General features: G+C 44.0%; 1 protein-coding gene across 2 annotated transcripts; it reads left to right on the forward strand.

The window, feature by feature from the left end:
- Positions 1 to 6,126: 6,126 nt before the first annotated feature.
- Positions 6,127 to 17,705, forward strand: LOC144382270 (acyl-coenzyme A synthetase ACSM1, mitochondrial-like). 2 transcript variants are annotated; one of them, XM_078074754.1, is made up of 6 exons: positions 6,127 to 6,214; positions 6,768 to 6,869; positions 13,590 to 13,717; positions 14,792 to 14,891; positions 15,785 to 15,904; positions 17,382 to 17,705. In XM_078074754.1, the coding sequence occupies exons 2-5, from the start codon at positions 6,828 to 6,830 to the stop codon at positions 15,887 to 15,889; spliced, it is 375 nt and encodes a 124-aa protein (XP_077930880.1). In that variant the 5' UTR covers positions 6,127 to 6,214; positions 6,768 to 6,827; the 3' UTR covers positions 15,890 to 15,904; positions 17,382 to 17,705. The 2 variants fall into 2 exon arrangements, with proteins under 2 accessions (XP_077930880.1, XP_077930879.1); XM_078074753.1 differs by having other exon boundaries at positions 6,127 to 6,869.
- The last annotated feature ends 1,117 nt before the right edge of the window (positions 17,706 to 18,822 follow it).

Below are 18,822 nucleotides of genomic sequence, written 5' to 3' on the forward strand. Positions count from 1 at the left end.
ACAGCAAAAAAGAAATAAAAGGCATCCGACTGAGCAAAGAAGTCAAACTCTCACTCTTTGCAGATGACATGATACTTTATGTGGAAAACCCAAAAGACCACCCCAAAATTGCTAGAACTCATACAAGAATTCAGCAGGATATAAAATCAATGCACAGAAATGAGTCGCATTTCCATACACTAACAATGAGACAGAAGAAAGAGAAATGAAGGAATCGATCCCATTTACAAGTGCACTGAAACCCATAAGATACCTAAGAATAAACCTAACCAAAGAGGTAAAGGATCTGTACTCCAAAAACTACACAACACTTAAGAAAGAAATTGAGGAACACAAAGAAATGAAAAAACGTTCCATGCTCATGGATTGGAAAAACATTGTTAAAATGTCTACACAGAGTAATCTAACCATTCGATGAAATCCCCATCAAAATACCATCAACTTTTTTCACAGAGTGTAACAAATAATCCTAAAATTGGTATGGAACCAGAAAAGACCCCGCATCGCCAGAGGAATGTTGAAAACGAAAACCAAAGCTAGTGGCATCACAATGCCAGACTTCAAGCTATTGTACAAAGCTGTCATCATCAAGACACTATGGTTCTGGCACAAAAACAGACACATGGATCAATGGAACAGAAGACAGAACCCAGAAATGGACCCTCAACTCTATGGTCAACTAATCTTCGACAAAGCAGGAAAGAATATCCAGTGGAAAAAGGACAGTCTCTTCAATAAATGGTACTGGGAAAACTGGACAGCCACATGTAGAAGAATAAAACCGGACCATTTTTTGGCACCATACACAAAGATAAACTCAAGATGGATGGAAGACCTTACTGTGAGACAGGAATCCATCAAAATCCTAGGGGAGAACACAGGCAGGAGGTTCTTCGACCTCAACCGCAGCGACTACTTGCTAGATACATCTACAAAGACAAGGGAGCAAAAGCAAACATGAACTATTGCAACTTCATCAAGATAAAGAGCTTCTGCACGGCAAAGGAAAAGCTCAGCAAAACTAGAAAAGGCAACCTATGGAATGGAAGAAGATATTTGCAAATGTCTTATCAAATAAAGGGCTAGTATCCAGGATCTATAAAGAACTTATCAAACTCAACACTCAAAAAACAATTAGTCCAGTCAAGAAATGGGCAGAAGACATGCACAGACATTTCTCCAAAGAACACATACAAATGGCCCACAAACACATGAAAAACTGCTCCACTTCATTCGGCATCAGGGAAATACAAATCAAAACCACAACGAGATACCACCTCATACCAGTCAGAATGCTTAAAATTAACAAGACGGGAAATAACAAATGTTGGGGAGGATGCGTGTGTCACCACTCACTGAATCAGAAAAATAGAATATTGCCCACACCCCAGAGATCTCTTCATGGTTCTCTTTCTTCCCTAAAGGAATTTACTATCTTGACTTTTATGGTGTTCATTTCCTTGTTTTCCCTTATAGTTTACCTCCTAAGGAAATACCCCTAAACAAATTATCATATTTTACTTGCTTTTGACCTTTATGTGTGTAATCAGATATTACTCTGTAATATTTGGCTTCTTTTCTCAGCATTATGTTTTTAAGATGTGTCGATGTTGCTGCAGGTTGCTGTAGTTAATTTTCATTGCTGTATAATATCCCATTGTATAAAAACATCATGTGTTTTTTATCTGTTCTACCATTAATGGACACTGGGTAGTTTTCATTTTGGGGCTATTAGTGATTCATGCTGCATTGGATTCTTGTACATGTACGCTGGTGCATATAAGCATGCATTTCTGTAGCATTTTTCTGGAAGACGAATTGCTAGTTCACACTGACATGACATTTTACCATGCGATTTTCCGAAGTATTGAAATGCTCCCATTAACAGGAGAGGAGAATTCCCATTGTTCCATAACATTGGCAATATTTGTTATTGTCAGAGTTTTTAATTTTTGTCAATCTGATGGATATATAGTGTTATCTTACTGTAGAGTTTTAGTTTTGCATTTCCCCATGTTTGCAGGTTAATTTCAGCTAAACTGAAATCTGCTCTTTGAAACTTATGGGCATTTATGTATCTTTTAAAGAGTCTGAGATTAAAACGGCTACTTCAAAAATCAGAGTAACATGTCTTAAATATAGAATTAAAATATTAAGGTGTTCTATGGCTACCCTTATGAAGCTAACTCTGAAACACAGGTTTGATTTTATTCATGAAGCCTCAAGCGATTTGGATCCTGTTTCCATCTGTATTTCAAAGCTCATATTAAGCTACTTTTTGAACATTCCTCAGTCGATGATCTTTGTCCAAACCCAGTAAAAATACAACCAAAGCATAGCTAATGACTGCATGAGAGAATCTGCCCATTTTACCTACTTTGGATAAAGCTACAGAAGAATGAAGAAGACACCCTCAGTGAACTCAGCCCTCCTGTCCCTGACTCTGACTCTGATGTACCAGGACAGGGTGATGAGGATGAGAAGGTGAACCAGATGTCTGCTACCTCTCTCATCCCCAAGAGCTGACCCGGCTCAGCCCCAGGCCACCTGGTACTCAGACCTCAATCACTTCTCCGCACGTCCTTCAGGGAATCCATCATTATTTTGTGGTTGTTTTTTTATAAGCAGAAAATTTTATGGGGAAAAATGAAGAAGAGGATTTACATCATGCAATGTACCTACCACAGATGTTCACAGCCAACTTTTTGGCTCCCTGAAATTCTTTCTCTCAGGGCTGCTACCATAACCCTTCTCTCCTTTCTTACACGCATCCCAGTCTTCCTTGATGTCCTGGGCAATTCATTTCTACCCTCTAACTTGCATTCTCTGCTCAGAAATACAAAAGCCCTTCAATTCACATGACCCTACCCTTCAGAGAAGGCAATGCAGTTCTGTTAGCATCCTAACATGCTCTTGGGATTTTATCCCCCATCACATTACAGTTTATAAAATACCCCTCATAGCCACGGAGAATGTGAAGACAAGGTCTGATAAATACATCTTTGCCATCTTTTTATGTCAACTTCCAAAGTTGATCCAAACCTTTGATCCAAACCCATTAGCCTCACCACCACCACCCAGCCCTTGCCAGAAGAGTTAACATGAACTGACAGGAAGTGAGTGACTTCCAGTTGGCTTTGACCACCAGCAAATTGCCCAAAAGGCAAGTAAGAACATGAGGAAGCAGAAGCATGAATGATCCAGATGACGAGGCTCTGAGCTCTTAACACTCTGGGCCTGGGGCAGAACATCCAAGGCCTGATTGCAAGTTCTCTTGTCACTTTGCCTTCCCCTGAGTCTCAGGTTCCCTACCCTGGAGCACTGCAGTGCTGGCGGGGAGGCTCTGCTGCCGGAGGATCAAGAGCAGTGGAGAAAATGGACAGGTCTTCTGCTCTACGAGGTCTACGGACAGTCAGAAACAGTAGGTAGATGGTACTTTCTTGGTCAGTCAGGATGTGCTGAGCCACTGAGCCCAGCAGACGAGCTGAACCATGTATGTGCAGAGGCCCCACTCTGCTCACAGCATTGCTTGAAGCCAATGGGAGGCTTCAGAATTCTAGGCTAATTTGCCCCAAATCAATTTGCACAAAGACAATTCACAGCTCATCAGTTTGTCAAGAGGCCAATGTACTGAAAACTATTGGACAAAACTTTGAAAAGGGGTGTAAGGACATGGTGCTACCATCCTTGTGATCATTAGCTCTAGGGAGCCCAGGAAGGGTGGCGGGATGGGAGGTTCTCTCCAGTTACATGGAGCCCACCATCTGCAAGTCCTGCCTACTTCATCCCTTCCTAGGGTGGCAACCACAGGCAGCCAGGAGCTGGCCCCAGCAGTTCATTTCTGGTGTTCACGTGGACAGCACACAGGTTTGATTGAGGGACACTAGCTAGAGTGGGGGAGGGAGCAGAAACTTCCTGTATATACCAACACACACACACAGACACACACACACACACACACACAGTGTGACTCCCAAAGGCATCACTGACTAGCCAGGTGACAGGGCATTCAGAGTATCAGGCATGTCTTGAACCACAAAAACGTTATTAATGATAGTAGGGGCAGGGGCAGGTATCTTTCTTCCAACACAATTCTCAAGTCATTTCTGTTGCTGGGCCACTTTGCCCAGCCTCCTTGTTATCCCTGTAACTGACAGACAGATGACTACCACCTCAGGAGCTGGAGCAAAATGACTATTTTAGCCTCAATTCACATAACTTGTCTGACTTTTTTGCAAAAAAATATGCTTTTAAATCATCAGTTAATTGGTCTGCTTCCAGGCCTAAGAAATATTAAGACTCTAGGTTAGTTCTTGTATGGTTCATAGTTTATATTTGGACAAGGAGGAGGGTGGGATGAGAACTACAATATACCCATGATCCAGGTTCCTTTGTATCAACTATTTGCAACAACAGAATACTGCCTTATACCCAGGTGGTGCTGTATTTCACAAAGTATTTTCATAGCCACTGACTCATCTGTGGAACATTTTCCACATGCCTGTACTGTGAGCAGCAACATAGCAAAGGAGAAAGAGCTTTCCCTCTCAGGAACTCAGACCCCAGTTCAAATCTCAGCTTGCCAATTACAGGCTTCAAGACCATTGGCATAGCATTGAACCTTCCAGAGTCTCTGCTTCTCTGTCTCCAAAATGGAAATATAAGCCAGTCTCGCTGGGTTGTGATAAGGGAAATGAAAGGAAGTATATAAAGCTCTGGCTACAATGTCCAACCTCTTGTACATGCTCACCTTGCCGTTACTCTTGTTTTTAAGTAAGTGTTGCCCTAGATGCTAGGATAGTAGAGATGAATGGGGCAATCTCTATTCTCAGGATGCTTGTTATCCACTGAGGGAAACAGACAAGCAAAAATAAGTATAATTGGGAGCTCCTGGTTGGCTCAGTGGGTTGAGCTTCCGACTCTTGGTTTCAGCTTAGGTGGTGATCTCATGGGTCGTGGGATTGAGCCCCCGCATAGAGCTCCATGCTCAGCAGGGAGTCTGCTTAAGACTCTCTCTCCCTCTGCCCCCCAAACCCCATTCAAGCACTCTTGAGCTCTTTCTCTCTCTCTAAAATAAATGGATAAATATTTTTAAAAAAAAGAAGTATAATGCTCTGTTGGCTACAATGGAAGTGTGGGAAGAAATACTACAGAAGGAGAATCTCCCAACTGACTTTTCTTGGGGCCAGGATAATAGCTAGTTGTAACTGTTTATGGAACTAACTTGGTGTGCCAGGCACTGTGTGAAGAGTTTTCCACACACTCACAGGTACTATGAGAGCTAAGTGTTGTAATTACCCCCCTTTACAGAGGAGAAGATGAAAGGGGATTAATTGGCACATAGCTGGAGTCAAGATTCAAATCCTTGGGTGGCTCAGTCGGTTAAGCATTTGCCTTTGGCTTGGGTGGTGGTCCTGGGGTCCTGGGATCGAGCCCCGCATTGGGCTCCCTGCTCAGCTGGGGAGTCTGCTTCTCCCTCTCCCTCTGCCCCTCCCCCTCCACCCCTACTCTGTCTCTCGTTTTTCTCTCTCTCAAATAAACACACAAAATCTTAAAAAGAAGAAAAAAAGATTCAAATCCTGGTCTGGCTTAGCTTTAGAAAGATATTTTAGAGTACCATAAAGGAGGAATAAAGTTCATCAGGAAGATAAATGGGGGTGGGGCAGTTGCCTAGCAGAGGGGACAACACAGTCTGAATATTCTCAGCACAGCTCTGAGTCGTTGAGACAGTGTTCCTATCACTGTTTAACAGCCTGAGTCAATGTTAAATGATGTCATGGCCTTCCTCTAACAAACGGACACATGTCTGACATACAGTGCGTACCCCACACCTCACATTACATGCCCACAGCCCCGGGCTCACCCCTTTGCTTCTTTTTTGGCCCCTCCCACTGGACCGGGTAGCCCCAGGAGCTAGCACAGGCCCAGTCCATGTCAGGTGTGGTGAATATCTGCTGACCAGAATTGGGTCAATGCCTTGCACCTAGAATCTGGGCCTTCTAGCTTCCCCATAAGGGTTCTTTGCATAGCATCGAATGACATGGATGAGTGAGGATGCTGTGTGTGGTTCTTAATGCTTTGTAATCAGCCTGGACTCTTTGACCAACCCCATTTTCTTTCCTTTATGAATAGGGAGTAAGTTGTGGCACTCTCCGTGGAATGAAGATCAAGCCGGGTTCCATCGGGGAAGGCATCCCCCGCCTTCGACGTCCAGGTCTGGTCCTAAAGGCATTTGCTGGGTGCAGTTAGGGCTCAGCTGGGATTGGACAATTGTGGGACACCAGGTGACAGAACCAGCTGTGCCCACTCCACCCCACCCCCACCCCAGTTGTTGTCCTTCTTCCTCTCCTCCTGTTTTCCCGCCGATTTCCTGGGGAGGCTTCAGTTGAGAACTGCAGTATCCTGGGCATGAATGCTGCTCAGCCTGGCAGCCGGAAGCCTCATACACAACAGATGGGACCAGAGCACCTGGAGGGAGCCCTGGCAGCTCTCTCCATCAGCTGGTGCTTCTAGTTTTCCCTGATCTGTGTTTTCTAGCTTGAAGACACGTTTGCCACGTCTGCATGTCCATGAGACCAGTAGACCCATAACTTGGGTTTCACCACTTCCTGACTTCAAACTCTTCTGACAGCTGTAATCTATTTCCCAACAGGGCTCCTCCCCCCATTTATTCTCACCAGTGTCACACAAATAGTCCGGTACTGTGTGGGTGGGGCAGGCGTGTTGGGGTGGCCCTGCAGGGTGGGATTCACAGCCTGTTGTTCCAGATCATTGACGACAAGGGCAACAGCCTGCCGTTCAACACTGAAGGCAACACTGGCATCAGGATGAAGCCCACCAAGCCCATTGGCCTCTTCATGGGCTACGAAGTAAGTGGTGATCCTCACCTGCCCACTTCCAGGCCCCCAAAACCCCTTCAGGAAGCAGTGTGGGTGCTAAGGGGGTGGATACAACTCCGCAACACGAGCCTTCTTCACACCGCCGTTCAGTCACTCCAACACAATGAAGCCTCTTCTAACTAATCTCTAAGCTCCTAGTGTGTTCTCACATCCTTTCCTATCCGAAACCGTCTGACACTTAAGTGCTGACAGGGTAGAAAGAAGCACCCCAGACTTGGGTTCCAATGATCTCTTTTTTTTTTTTTTAAAGATTTTATTTATTTATTTGACAGAGAAAGACACAGTGAGAGAAGGAACACAAGCAGGGGGCGTGGGAGAGGGAGAAGCAGGCTTCCCGCTGAGCAGGGAGCCCGATGTGGGACTTGATCCCGGGACCCTGGGATCATGACCTGAGCCGAAGGCAGAAGCCTAACGACTGAGCCACCCAGGCGCCCATCCAATGATCTCTTGAGGTTGAGTATGCAGGAAGCTTTGACTGAGTTCAGATCCTACAGTCCCACTTACCAACAGGCTGTGCACAAATCTGTTAACCTTGCTGAGCCTCCAGAGAGGACAGTGGTGCCCCCGCTTCACAGAGGAAGAAACTGCAGATTGGAAGCTTTGTATGTTTTCCCCACGTCAAATAAATGGCAGGTCTAGGATTCAAACCCACATCTTTTTGGTTCCCAAACCCTACGTAAGATCCAGGGATTACATAAAACTGTGACAGGCTCTAAGGAAACCTGAAACTCTTGACCAAATTCTCAGCTTCCAAGATTGTCAGGGGAGAGTGGACAGACCTTGAAGTTGATCTCAGACCCGTCTCCTTTCTCCACAGGAACAACCGTTGGTGTCCCTGTTGGCCTCACTCTATGCCTTGGGGGTGGGTGGTGCTGCTCCTTTTGTGCCATTATTGACCAAAAGCAAATAATGCAGGCCCTAGCCTTAATTCACAGTAGTACGATTTTAGGCTTGGATAAAAGAGAAAATAAACAGAGTAACAGATATATAGATCAGTGGTTCTCAACCCTGCCTGTATGTTAGAATCAGTTGAGAAGATTTAAAAAAATAATTCTTGGATCCAACCATAGAGATTCTGGTTAAATTAAACTGGGATGGTCCAGAGCAACATCAGTTTTTTTTTTAGTTGGAAATAACATATTTTATTTTACAAAGATGTCCTCCTCTATGCCCACACCTATGTAGATATATACCCCATTTCACATGCTCTCTTGACTATATGTTGTCACTCCTCCACTGAGATTTGTTTGCTTTTTTCCTTTCTTTTCTTTACTGAGGTAAAATATATAAAATTTACCCTTTTCACCATTTTTAAGCATACAATTCAGCAGCACTGAGTAAATCACAACATTGTACAGTTACCACCATGCATCTCCAGAAATTTTTTCCATCCCAAATGGAGACTCTGTTCCCATTAAATAATAACTCCCCCCTCCTCCTCATATCCCCAGCATTTGGTAACCTTTAATACACTTTTTGGCTTTAAGAATTTGCCTATTTTAGTTACCTCTATTAAGTGGAATTTTACAACATTTGCCCTTTTGTGTCTGGCTTATCTCACCTAGCACATGTTTTCAAGGTTCATCCATGTTGTAGCGTGTGACCAAATGTCATTTTTTTTCAGGCTGAATGGTATTGTATGGGTGTACCATATTTTGTATATCCATCAATTTCTTAATAGACATTTAGATTATTTCCATCTTTTGGCTACTGTGAATAATGCTGCAATGAACATTGGTGTACAAGTATCCGTTTTGAGTTCCTGCTTTCACTTCTTTTGGATATATACCTGAAAGTGGAATTGCTGCATCATATGGTAATTCTATATTTAACTTTTTTTTAAAAGATTTTATTTATTTATTTGACAGAGAGAGAGAGACAGCGAGACAGTGAAAGAGGGAATATAAGCAGGGGGGAGTGGGAGAGGGAGAAGCAGACTCCACGCTGAGCAGGGAGCCTGATGTGGGGCTTGATGCCAGGACCCTGGGATCATGACCCGAGCCAAAGGCAGACGCCCAATGACTGAGCCACCCTGGCGCCCCTATATTTAACTTTTTGAGGAACTGCCAAAATGTTTTCCACAGTGGCTGCACCATTTTATATTTCTATCAGCAATGTACAAGTGTTCCGGTTTCTCCATATCCTTGCTAAACCTTGTTATTTTCAGGTTTGTTTGTTTGTTTTGTGTGTATAATAGTCATTCTACCGCATGTGATGTGGTATCTCATTGTGGTTTTGATTTTCATCTCCCTAATGACTAGTGATGTTGAGCATCTTTTCATGTGCTTATTGGCCATTTGTGTACCTTCTCTGGAGAATTGTCTATTCAAGTCCTTTGCCTATTTTTAAAATTGGGTTGTTTGTTTTGTTGTTGATTTGTAAGAGCTCTTTATATATTCTGAATATGAACCCCTCATAAGATATATGCTTTGCAAATATTTTCTCCCATTCAGTGCATTGTCTTTTCACTCTTTTGATAGTGTCCTTTCAAGTAAAATTCTAAAAATTTGATGAGGAACATTTTATCTATTTTTTTCTTTTGTTTCCTGTGCTTTCGGTGTCATAGTCAATAAATAATTGTCAAATCCAAAATCATGAAGACTTCCCCCTATGTTTTCTTCTAAGAGTTTCAGAATTTTAGCTCTTGTGTTTAGGTTTTTGATCCATTTTGAGTTAATTTGTGTATATGGTGTATAAGGTAACTGCATTCGTTTGCATCTGAACATCTAAGTTTCTCAGTGCCATTTGTTGAAAAGATTGACTCTTCCCACTGAATGGTCTTGGCATTTTTGCCTAAAAGCCATTGACAATATATGTGAGGATTTCTTTCTGGGTTCTCTATTTTATTCCAATCATCTATGTGTCTTTTTTTTTTTTATGCCAGTTTTGTATGGGTGTACCATATTTTGTATATCCATCAATTTCTTAATAGACATTTAGATTATTTCCAGTATAGTTTTGCAGTAAGTTTAAAAATCAGTAGTGTAAGCTCTTCTCCCTGGAAAGAAGAACTTTCTTCTCCCTTTAAAAGATTGTCTTGGCTATCTGGGATCTGTCAAGATTTCATATGAAATCTATAGTTTTGCAGTAAGTTTAAAAATCAGTAGTGTAAGCTCTTCTCCCTGGAAAGAAGAACTTTCTTCTCCCTTTAAAAGTTTGTCTTGGCTATCTGGGATCCGTCAAGATTTCATATGAAATCTATAGTTTTGCAGTAAGTTTAAAAATCAGTAGTGTAAGCTCTTCTCCCTGAAAAGAAGAACTTTCTTCTCCCTTTAAAAGATTGTCTTGGCTATTTGGGATCCGTCAAGATCTCATATGAATTTTAGGATGAATATTTCTATACCACTGAGATTTTGATAGGGAGTGCATTGAACCTGAAGATGGCTTTGGGTAGTATTGTCATCTTAATATTAAGTCTCCAATTAATACAGTATGTCTTTCCATTTATTGATACCTTCTTTCATTTCTTTCAGCAAAAATTTTTATTTTTCAGTGTACAAGTCTTTCACTTTCTTGACTAAATTTATTCTTAGTATTATATTCATTTTGTTGCTATTCTAAATAGAATCATTTTTTAATTTCTTTTGTCCATATATAATTTTTTCTGTTTTTTAGTTCTTTGTTCATTTTTTCTCTTAGTTTTTGATCATTTAACACGTTTGACTTATTATTTCTTCCAAGTTTTTATTTAAATTCCACTTAGTCAACATACAGTGCAATATTAGTTCCAGGTACAGAATTTAGTGATTCATCACTTACATACATCAGCCAGTGCTCATCCTAAGGCGTGCACTCCTTAATCCCCATCACCTATTTCACCCATCCCCCTGCCCCCCCCCTCTGGTTACCATCACTTTGTTCTCTACAGTTAAGAGTCAGTTTCTTAGCTTTCCCCTCTTTTTTCCCCAATGTTCATTTGTTTTGTTTCTTAAATTCCACATATGAGTGAACTCTAGAAATCAGATTCTCCCACTTCCCTGGGGGTTGAGGTTGCTGGGGTTTCATTGTTTTGTTTTTGATTTTGGACTGTTGAAGGCTATCATAGTCCTTTGTTGTGGTACTTTTGCAGATTCTTTAAAGACTATTGTTTGTCATGTGTGATTACTGAGGTTTCTGATCCTTTAGCTCGTGTTCAGTTAATGTTTTGACAGAGATTTCCTTGAGGGACAGGAGCTCAAATGAACAAAGAAAAACATCACCAACCAAAAAAGAAGAGAGAACAACCACTGTGCAGATTGGCTCTGTGCTGGGATACTCCTTCACCACTTAGCTGGACTTGCTCTGAGCCTAGGGATCAGCCTGAGATGAAAGCTTAAGGTTTTCTCAGGACTTTGCTGAGCATGCATCTTGCCCAGGCATGTTCATGGCTGTCTTAATTCCCCCATGCATATAGCTGTCTTGAACATCCTAATTTCAAAGACAAAAAACAAAAACCCCCCCAAAACTCACTCCAGCATCTCCCCCAGACCTTGATGGCCTATTGTATATCTCCACCCATAATCTCTTACTTCAGGCAACTTCACTTTTGTAGTTTGCCTGGTAGCTTCTATGAGCCGTGCTTGCTGCTTTTTTCTGAGTTACATAAAGTGAGTTCCTTGCACCTGTCCTTCAGGCAGCCCCCCAGATAGGTTAGAAAAGATGCACACAATAATCATTATTTTACTTTAAAACATCTGTTTTTTGGGGGCACCTGAGTGGCTCAGTCGTTAAGCATCTGCCTTCGGTTCAGGTCATGATCCCAGGGTCCTGGGATAGAGCCCCGCATCGGGCTCCCTGCTCCGCGGGAAGCCTGCTTCTCCCTCTCCCACTCCCCTTGCTTGTGTTCCCTCTCTCGCTGTGTCTCTCTCTGTCAAATAAATAAATAAAATCTTTTAAAAAAATAAAACATATGTTTTTTAAAAAGTTAATCGGTATCACAAATGGAAAACAGTATGATTTGCCAAAAACAGAAGGCAATTAAACTATAACTACAATGCAAACAAAACAATTTTTCTTGAATTCTAGCTAAACCCTGTTCCCACTAAAAGCTCCAGTCCTGAAACTTACTCTTGGTAGTTCCAGAGCTTTTAAAAACATGTCAGACAGTCTCCTTAATACAATCAGAACAATTGGAAGGGAACCTAAAATGGGATGTCATTCAATGTTTGTTTGTTTTTTTTTTCCTGGACCCTTTTCAAATCATTTCGTGTTTCATGAGAGGGATGATCTCAACACATTGCTTAGTGGTTGAGTACAAAGGCTGTGGAGCAAGTACCAACCCTACCACTGACCAGCTGAGTGACTTTGAGTGAGTTATTGTGCTTCTCTGAGCATTCATTTCTTCTGTTATGGCCTATAAAAATCTAGCCTCACATAAAACCTGCACATGAATGTTGAGAGCAGCTTTATTCACAATAGCCCCAAACTGGAAACAACCCAGATGCCCTTCAATGGGTTGACACCCAAACTGTGGTTCATCCATAACATGAAGTACCATTTAGCAGTAAATAGAACAAAGTATTGATGAACATAAGAAGCTGGATGAATTTCCAGAAAATTATACTGAGTGAAAAAAATAAAAACAGAGCTAGTCCCAAAAGATTACATACTATAGGATTCCATTTATGTAACATTCTTAAAGTGACAAAATTATAAAACTAGGGAATAGATCAGTCCCTGTCAAGGGCTTAGGGATTTGGAGGGAGGGAAAAGATGAGGGAGATGGGTGTAGATATAAAAGAGCAACACAGGAGATCCTCAGGATGACGGGAGTCTTCTGTAACTTGACTCTGGTGGGGGATGCACATTTGATAAAATACACGTAGACACACACAAAAAAGTAAAAGTAAACTGGGAGATCTAAGTGAGATTGGTGGACTGTAGCAATGTCAATATCCTGGTTGTGATATTGAACTGTAGTTTTGCAAGATGCTACCATTGGAGAAAACTGAGTAAGTGGCACACAGGATCTCTCTGTGTTATTTCTTATAACTGCATGCAAATATATAATTGTCTTTTTAAAAAAGATTTATTTATTTATTTGAGAGAGAGAGAGAGAACATGTATTCATGCATGTGTGCATTAGTTAGGGAAGGGGTGGAGGGAGACAGAGAATCTCAAGCAGGCTCCATGCTGAGTGCAGAGCCCTACACAGGGCTCGATCTCACAACCCTGAGATTATGACCTGAGCAGAAATCAAGAGTTATCCGCCCAACCGAATGAGCCACCCAGGTACCCTGCAAATATACAATGATCTTAAAATAAACAGTTTAATTAGAAAAATAAAAGCCTTGTAGGTTTTCTGGGAGGATCAGATGATGTAGTATTTTGGGAAGGAAATTCATTTAACAAAAGTTTATTGACACCTCTCATTTGTCCAGGCACTATGTGAATGCTAAGCTGAGAACAAGTAAATAAAATACACAGGGTCCATGTTCTAGTGGAAATTTTGTTATACTAGAGTGCCACACAAAAGTGAGTTGTTACTTTAAGAAATTATCCTTAAAATTGGCTCAATATTGTTCACTAATTGACAAGTAGTGTTCATTGAGTACTTGGATATAATGAAAATAGACTCAGAGAGATTACAAAACTTGCCCAGGTGCCAAGTAGAGCCAGGAGCGGGATCCAGACCCAGATCTGAGCACCAGGTTGTGGCTCATCATCTCTAAACTCATTGCCTTCAACAAAGGGGTATTGTTGTCTTTGCAGGACAACCCAGTAAAGACAGCCGAAGTGGCGTGTGGGGACTTTTACAACTCTGGAGATAGAGCAACTATGGATGAAGAGGGCTACATCTGGTTCCTGGGGAGGAACGATGACATCATCAATGCCTCTGGGTAGGTATGGCTGACCTGAGCCGGGAGGCATCACCCTCACATGCCTCATGGGATCTAGCTTGTTCTGACATTCATCCAAGCTTGGTGATGGTTAGCTCAGTCTAACTCTGAACAGAGCTCTGTCCGTGGGGCCCTTTTCTGGGGATACCTGTGTACCTCCCCCAAGCCCTGCATCCAGAAAAGTCTATCAAAATGTAGTTCAAGAGGTCTGCAAGGCGAACCATAATGAGACATTATGCAATTTAAGGAATTTGGAAGGAAGACGTTACTTAGGCCCTTTTTGGTTGAGGAAGCTTCCTCTATGTTTGGCTCCTCTAATGGGACACAACAATCACTGAAAATTTTAATAATAGATAACAACAACATAAACCTTTATGAGGCACTTACTATGGGGACGCACACTCTGCAGTGCTTTATATAACCCAGCTCTCAATGCTAGAAGGTAGATGCAATTTTGCCATTTTACAGATGAAGGAACTGGGTTACTGACTAGTGAATAAAGTTCCTTAAAGTTTCAAAGAGTGCTGGGTACAACCAAGATTTACCAAAGCTGTCTGGCTCCAAGTCAGTCGTCCCTAAACCTTAACGTGATTTGGAAGAAAAAAAAAATGACACATTGTACCAGAGTAACAAGTTCTCTTGGATATTTCAGGGAAGTTGAGTGTGTTTACCTTTTAAATTTCTAAAACATGCTAATATAATGGGGAAGAGTATGCAGAATTTGCATGAATGTTTAAGATAAAGGCCGAGGCTTCTACTAGGTTTCATGCCAAGGGAAGCTGCTTGAGCCCAGCCCCAGAGCTCGGGGAGGACTAAACATTCACCCTCCTCCCTGAGCAGAGACAGTGAGGTGAGAAACTCTGGGGAGCATGTGAGTGTTGTATTTCTCAGCACGGAGTGCCCATTCTTCACGTTTGGGGCCCATGACAGAGCCAGGGCACAGGTATCTGGCTTCCTGTGACAGTTATCCTATGTGACAAGGGACGAGGTGACCCTCCAAAACATGAGACTTGAGGGCCTGGGTCACCCGGCCCTGGCAGCCACTCAGAAACCAAGGAGCCATTGATCCTGCAGGTACCGCATCGGGCCCGCAGAGGTGGAGAATGCCCTGGCCGAACACCCGGCTGTGGCTGAATCAGCTGTGGTGAGCAGCCTGGACCCAATTCGAAGGGAGGTAAGGAGGAGGACACAGAGGTCATCGTGTCTGTGTGTGGGCACCAAGGCAGGTGCGGGGAAACCTTCCTCCCGGTCCTGTCTCTCCAACCTTGGACCTAGGGTGGAGGGGGGCCCCCGGGGTGTGCATGTGCATTTACACTGTGTGGCCACCAGAGAGCAGTGTGGCCTCAACCATGTGTGACAGAACATGATGCTTGTGAGTGTGGCTTGCAGCTGGGGCTACTGCTGCCCATCTCCTAATTTCTGAGCCCTTCCTACCTGCCGGCTCATTTCACCCCCCTCACAGCAACCTCATTAATTAAGGACTCTGAGACCCTTTTTTACAGGGAAAGAAACAAGCATAAGGAGATTAAATAAGTTGCCTGATCACAAAGCTGTTAAGTGGTGGAGCCAGAATGGGAATCTGAGCAGTCTGGCTCCAGAGCAAGCATTCATTGATTCACTGTGTGCTGAGCACCTACTCTGGACAAGGCCCTGTGCCCTGTAGAAGCGACATGAATAATAGGAACGTAGTTAATCACCACCATTGATTTAATGCCCACAGAACTCTACCTACAATAATAGGGAAAATGGTGATGATAATGATAGGAATAAAAATCAGTTGAAACGAGCTTCGTGGTTTATATGAATGATCTCGATGAATCTTGAGAGCCATGCCCTGAGGAATGAAGCCGTGCTGTCCCCACATCAGAGAAGGACATGGAGGCTGAGGGAGGTGAAGTAATTTTCCAAGGCAGAGAGTAGAAATTGGAAGTATGGACACTGGTCCTGTTCTTTTCCAGGGGCTCAACTGTCAACTTGTTTTTCCATTTACTTAATACACATTGACTTTTTAGACTCTACACTTGGTTGCCACTCCCCCTGAGCCTCCACTCTGGTTCTGTGCTGCAGGTGGGGAAGGCATTTATTGTCCTGACCCCGGAATTCCTCTCCCATGGCCGGGACCAGCTCACCAAGGAGCTGCAGCAGCATGTGAAGTCAGTGACAGCCCCGTAGAAGTACCCCAGGAAGGTGAGTGAGGGCAGAGGGATGGGGTCTGGTCCCCTCCAGTGGGCCCTGGGCTCTGCTGCCCCAAATCTCCTAGGGTCGCTGAGGTGAAGCTGATGTAGCCCATGGAATGAGCATTTTTCTCTACCGAAGAAGCATTCAACTTAGGGGTTTAGGGGAGATCCATCTTAATCATGGAAACCTCTATCCTGTGTCAGAAAACAAAAAGGCTGACAAAAAACCTACAGAAAAAAATCAGCCAAGAGCCTAGAAATATCCAAGAAGGTTATTTGAAATCTTTCACAATATGAAAAAGACATTCAAGTCAACAACTGCCACACTTGTAAAAAACATTATTTGTAGTAAGAAATATATTCTAAATTGAAGCCCAGTACATATATAGATACATAACAAACAAAAGTTAACAAAATAATATTTATTGTAGCATAAAATACATTCTGAGAGGTTTTTTTTCTACCTCATTTGTTTTCAGTGCCATGTGCGAACTATGAAAATGTCCAACAATAGAGAAATGATTAAATTATTCGTGGTAATTAATGCTGTCCTATAATTTAAAAAGATGATGCAGATCTCTTATTTGTAACATAAAAAACATCACAAAAATATATTATTAAGAGAAAAAAGCAGGCTGTGAATAAATATACATGTTATCTGACTTGTTGAAAAACCACGTTTGCAAGGATACATGGGTGAAAAATTTAACGTGTCTTTCTTTTGTAATAATACATTGCTGTGCTTTCTGAGTGTTTACCCAAAGGTAGATAGCTAATATTTATTGAACATGTGTGCCAGGGGCTGGACTCAAAGCTCTACATGTATTATTTCATTTAATCCCCCCAAACCTGAGATGGCATAAGCATCCATTTGACAGACTGGAAATGGGGGAGGCTGAGAGACTCACAGTAAATTGCCGGAGGTTGGACTGAAGAAAAGGGCAGAGCTGAACTCAAAGCCAGTGTATCTGAAAACAGAGTTCGTCCTTCACATGTAAGGCTCTGCTGCCTCCTAGAGAGTAGACTGGAGGCTGCATGCCAGTTAGGATGGGCTGATGTTACTGTGAGGAACTAGGAGCCCCTCGTCTTAGTGGCTCCTACTAGGGAAGTATCTTTCTTGCTCCTGCCACATGTCCGCATGGTCTTCCTGGGACCAGGATAAAGGAGCACCCACACCCACCATAGGTAACTGCCAGGTGCTAGAAGAGATGGCCAGAGTGGATGCCAGACCCAGTTGTCCCAAGTGTTCTGTTCGAGGTGGCACGCCTCACTCCCACTCACATCTCACTGGTCAGAGCACGTCACAGGGCTGCATCCAACTTCCCGGGTCAGGGGACACCCTGACATGCCTTGGTGGAGCCTATTGGGGCCACCACATGGTGCCAGCCCGTCTGGGGGACTGTGCAGGGGCAGAGGAGGAGCCTGGGGCATTGGTAAGAAATGACAGCAGGACTAAGTTGGGATGGGTTTGCTTTATCCTTGACCAGGTGGAATTTGTCTCAGAGCTGCCCAAAACCGTCACGGGCAAGATTAAAAGAAGTGACCTTCGGAACAAGGAGTTTGGTCAGATGGAATCAGCAAAAGCCTCAGAAACCACTGTGTCTTCTTCGCCACATCCCTGGCTGCCTCAGTTTCCTCACTATGGGGAGGGTGAGGAGGGGAGTGTTGGACATTGATTTTAAGAGCATCAGGAGTGCTCACATTCCAGCATTTTTGTTCTTTTAAATTACTATCCGTTACTCTCCTGCTTCCAAGTCCCCGAGTGAGCGCCCAGTATGTGGCTGGGGTAATGAACTGACATCAGCATCCAAGGGGACTTGTGTTGTGCTTTTATTCTGTGAATGAACCAGTGCTAAATGCTGTCCCTCCATGATTCTCCCCAAGCCCCATTGGAGAGGACTCTGGGGCCAGATTCTCCCCCCTGGTTCCAGGGGCCCTGGGTGACTCCTTTTGTCTGTTCAACAAGCACAACACAGAGGTCTGAGGAGGGACCCTTCCTTGGGCCCAGGTGTCCACCTCTGCCTGGCTTGCCCATGCCCTGCTGGAGGGTGAGGTCAGGGCCAGAGCTAGTGAGGTGGCTGGGGAAGGGGGAAGGCGCCGAGGGCAGCCCAGCCTGGTGATTCCACTTGCCTGCCAGACCATTCCTCTCCGTTCCATCCAGCATCCCATGGACCTGCTGCCTCTGTATGCTGCTGCTTCCAGGTCCCAGCCTGCACCAGCTTAGGTGTGGGAGGGATCTGCCCTGTGGGGACCCAGGAATCCTGCAAGACTCCTCCAGCCCTTTCCGGGGTGCCCGATCCCCCATTCCTTCCATGGAGCCCAGGAGCTCCGTTCCCCAGCCCTCCGTAGGGTCCCCCAATCACTCACCCTTCCCCAGGGCCCAGGAATCCCTCAGCCTCCCCAGGGGCCCGGAGCTCTCCCCGCACTTTAGGAGGTCCTCCTGCCATCTGGAGACCGAGAGATGATGTGTGCAAAGGGCAGGGCTTAGCACAGGCCTGAAACAGGAGGGACCTGTGCTTGTCACCAGTGTCGCCTTTAACAGCTGTGAGACGTGAGGCACCGCATCTGGGAAGGCACTTGCCCCATGGAGATGATGCTGCTCATGTCCATAGGTGCTCAGCACGTGGCTTCCTCTTGTCCTCAGCACAGTTATGGACACAGGCTTGGACGCCCCCAGCTCACTGAAGGAAACCAGCCCAGGGTCACACAGCTGGTAAGCAGCACAGCTGGATCTCACACTCTAGGCTCCCGGCCCTGTTTCCAGGGGCCACGAAGGGCTTCGTAGACGGGAGGCTGACGCTGGCTTTGGGGATACTTCCTCACCTCCACGAGTGATCTCACCTGTTCGAGGCCCCCAAACTCTGTTCACTGCTTCTTCTTTCCCTGCTCCCTGTTCCACTTATAATCAGGGTGACCCCGGCCATCCTT

This window comes from Halichoerus grypus, chromosome 6, assembly GCF_964656455.1.
Source record: "Halichoerus grypus chromosome 6, mHalGry1.hap1.1, whole genome shotgun sequence".
Lineage (NCBI taxonomy): Eukaryota > Metazoa > Chordata > Mammalia > Carnivora > Phocidae > Halichoerus > Halichoerus grypus.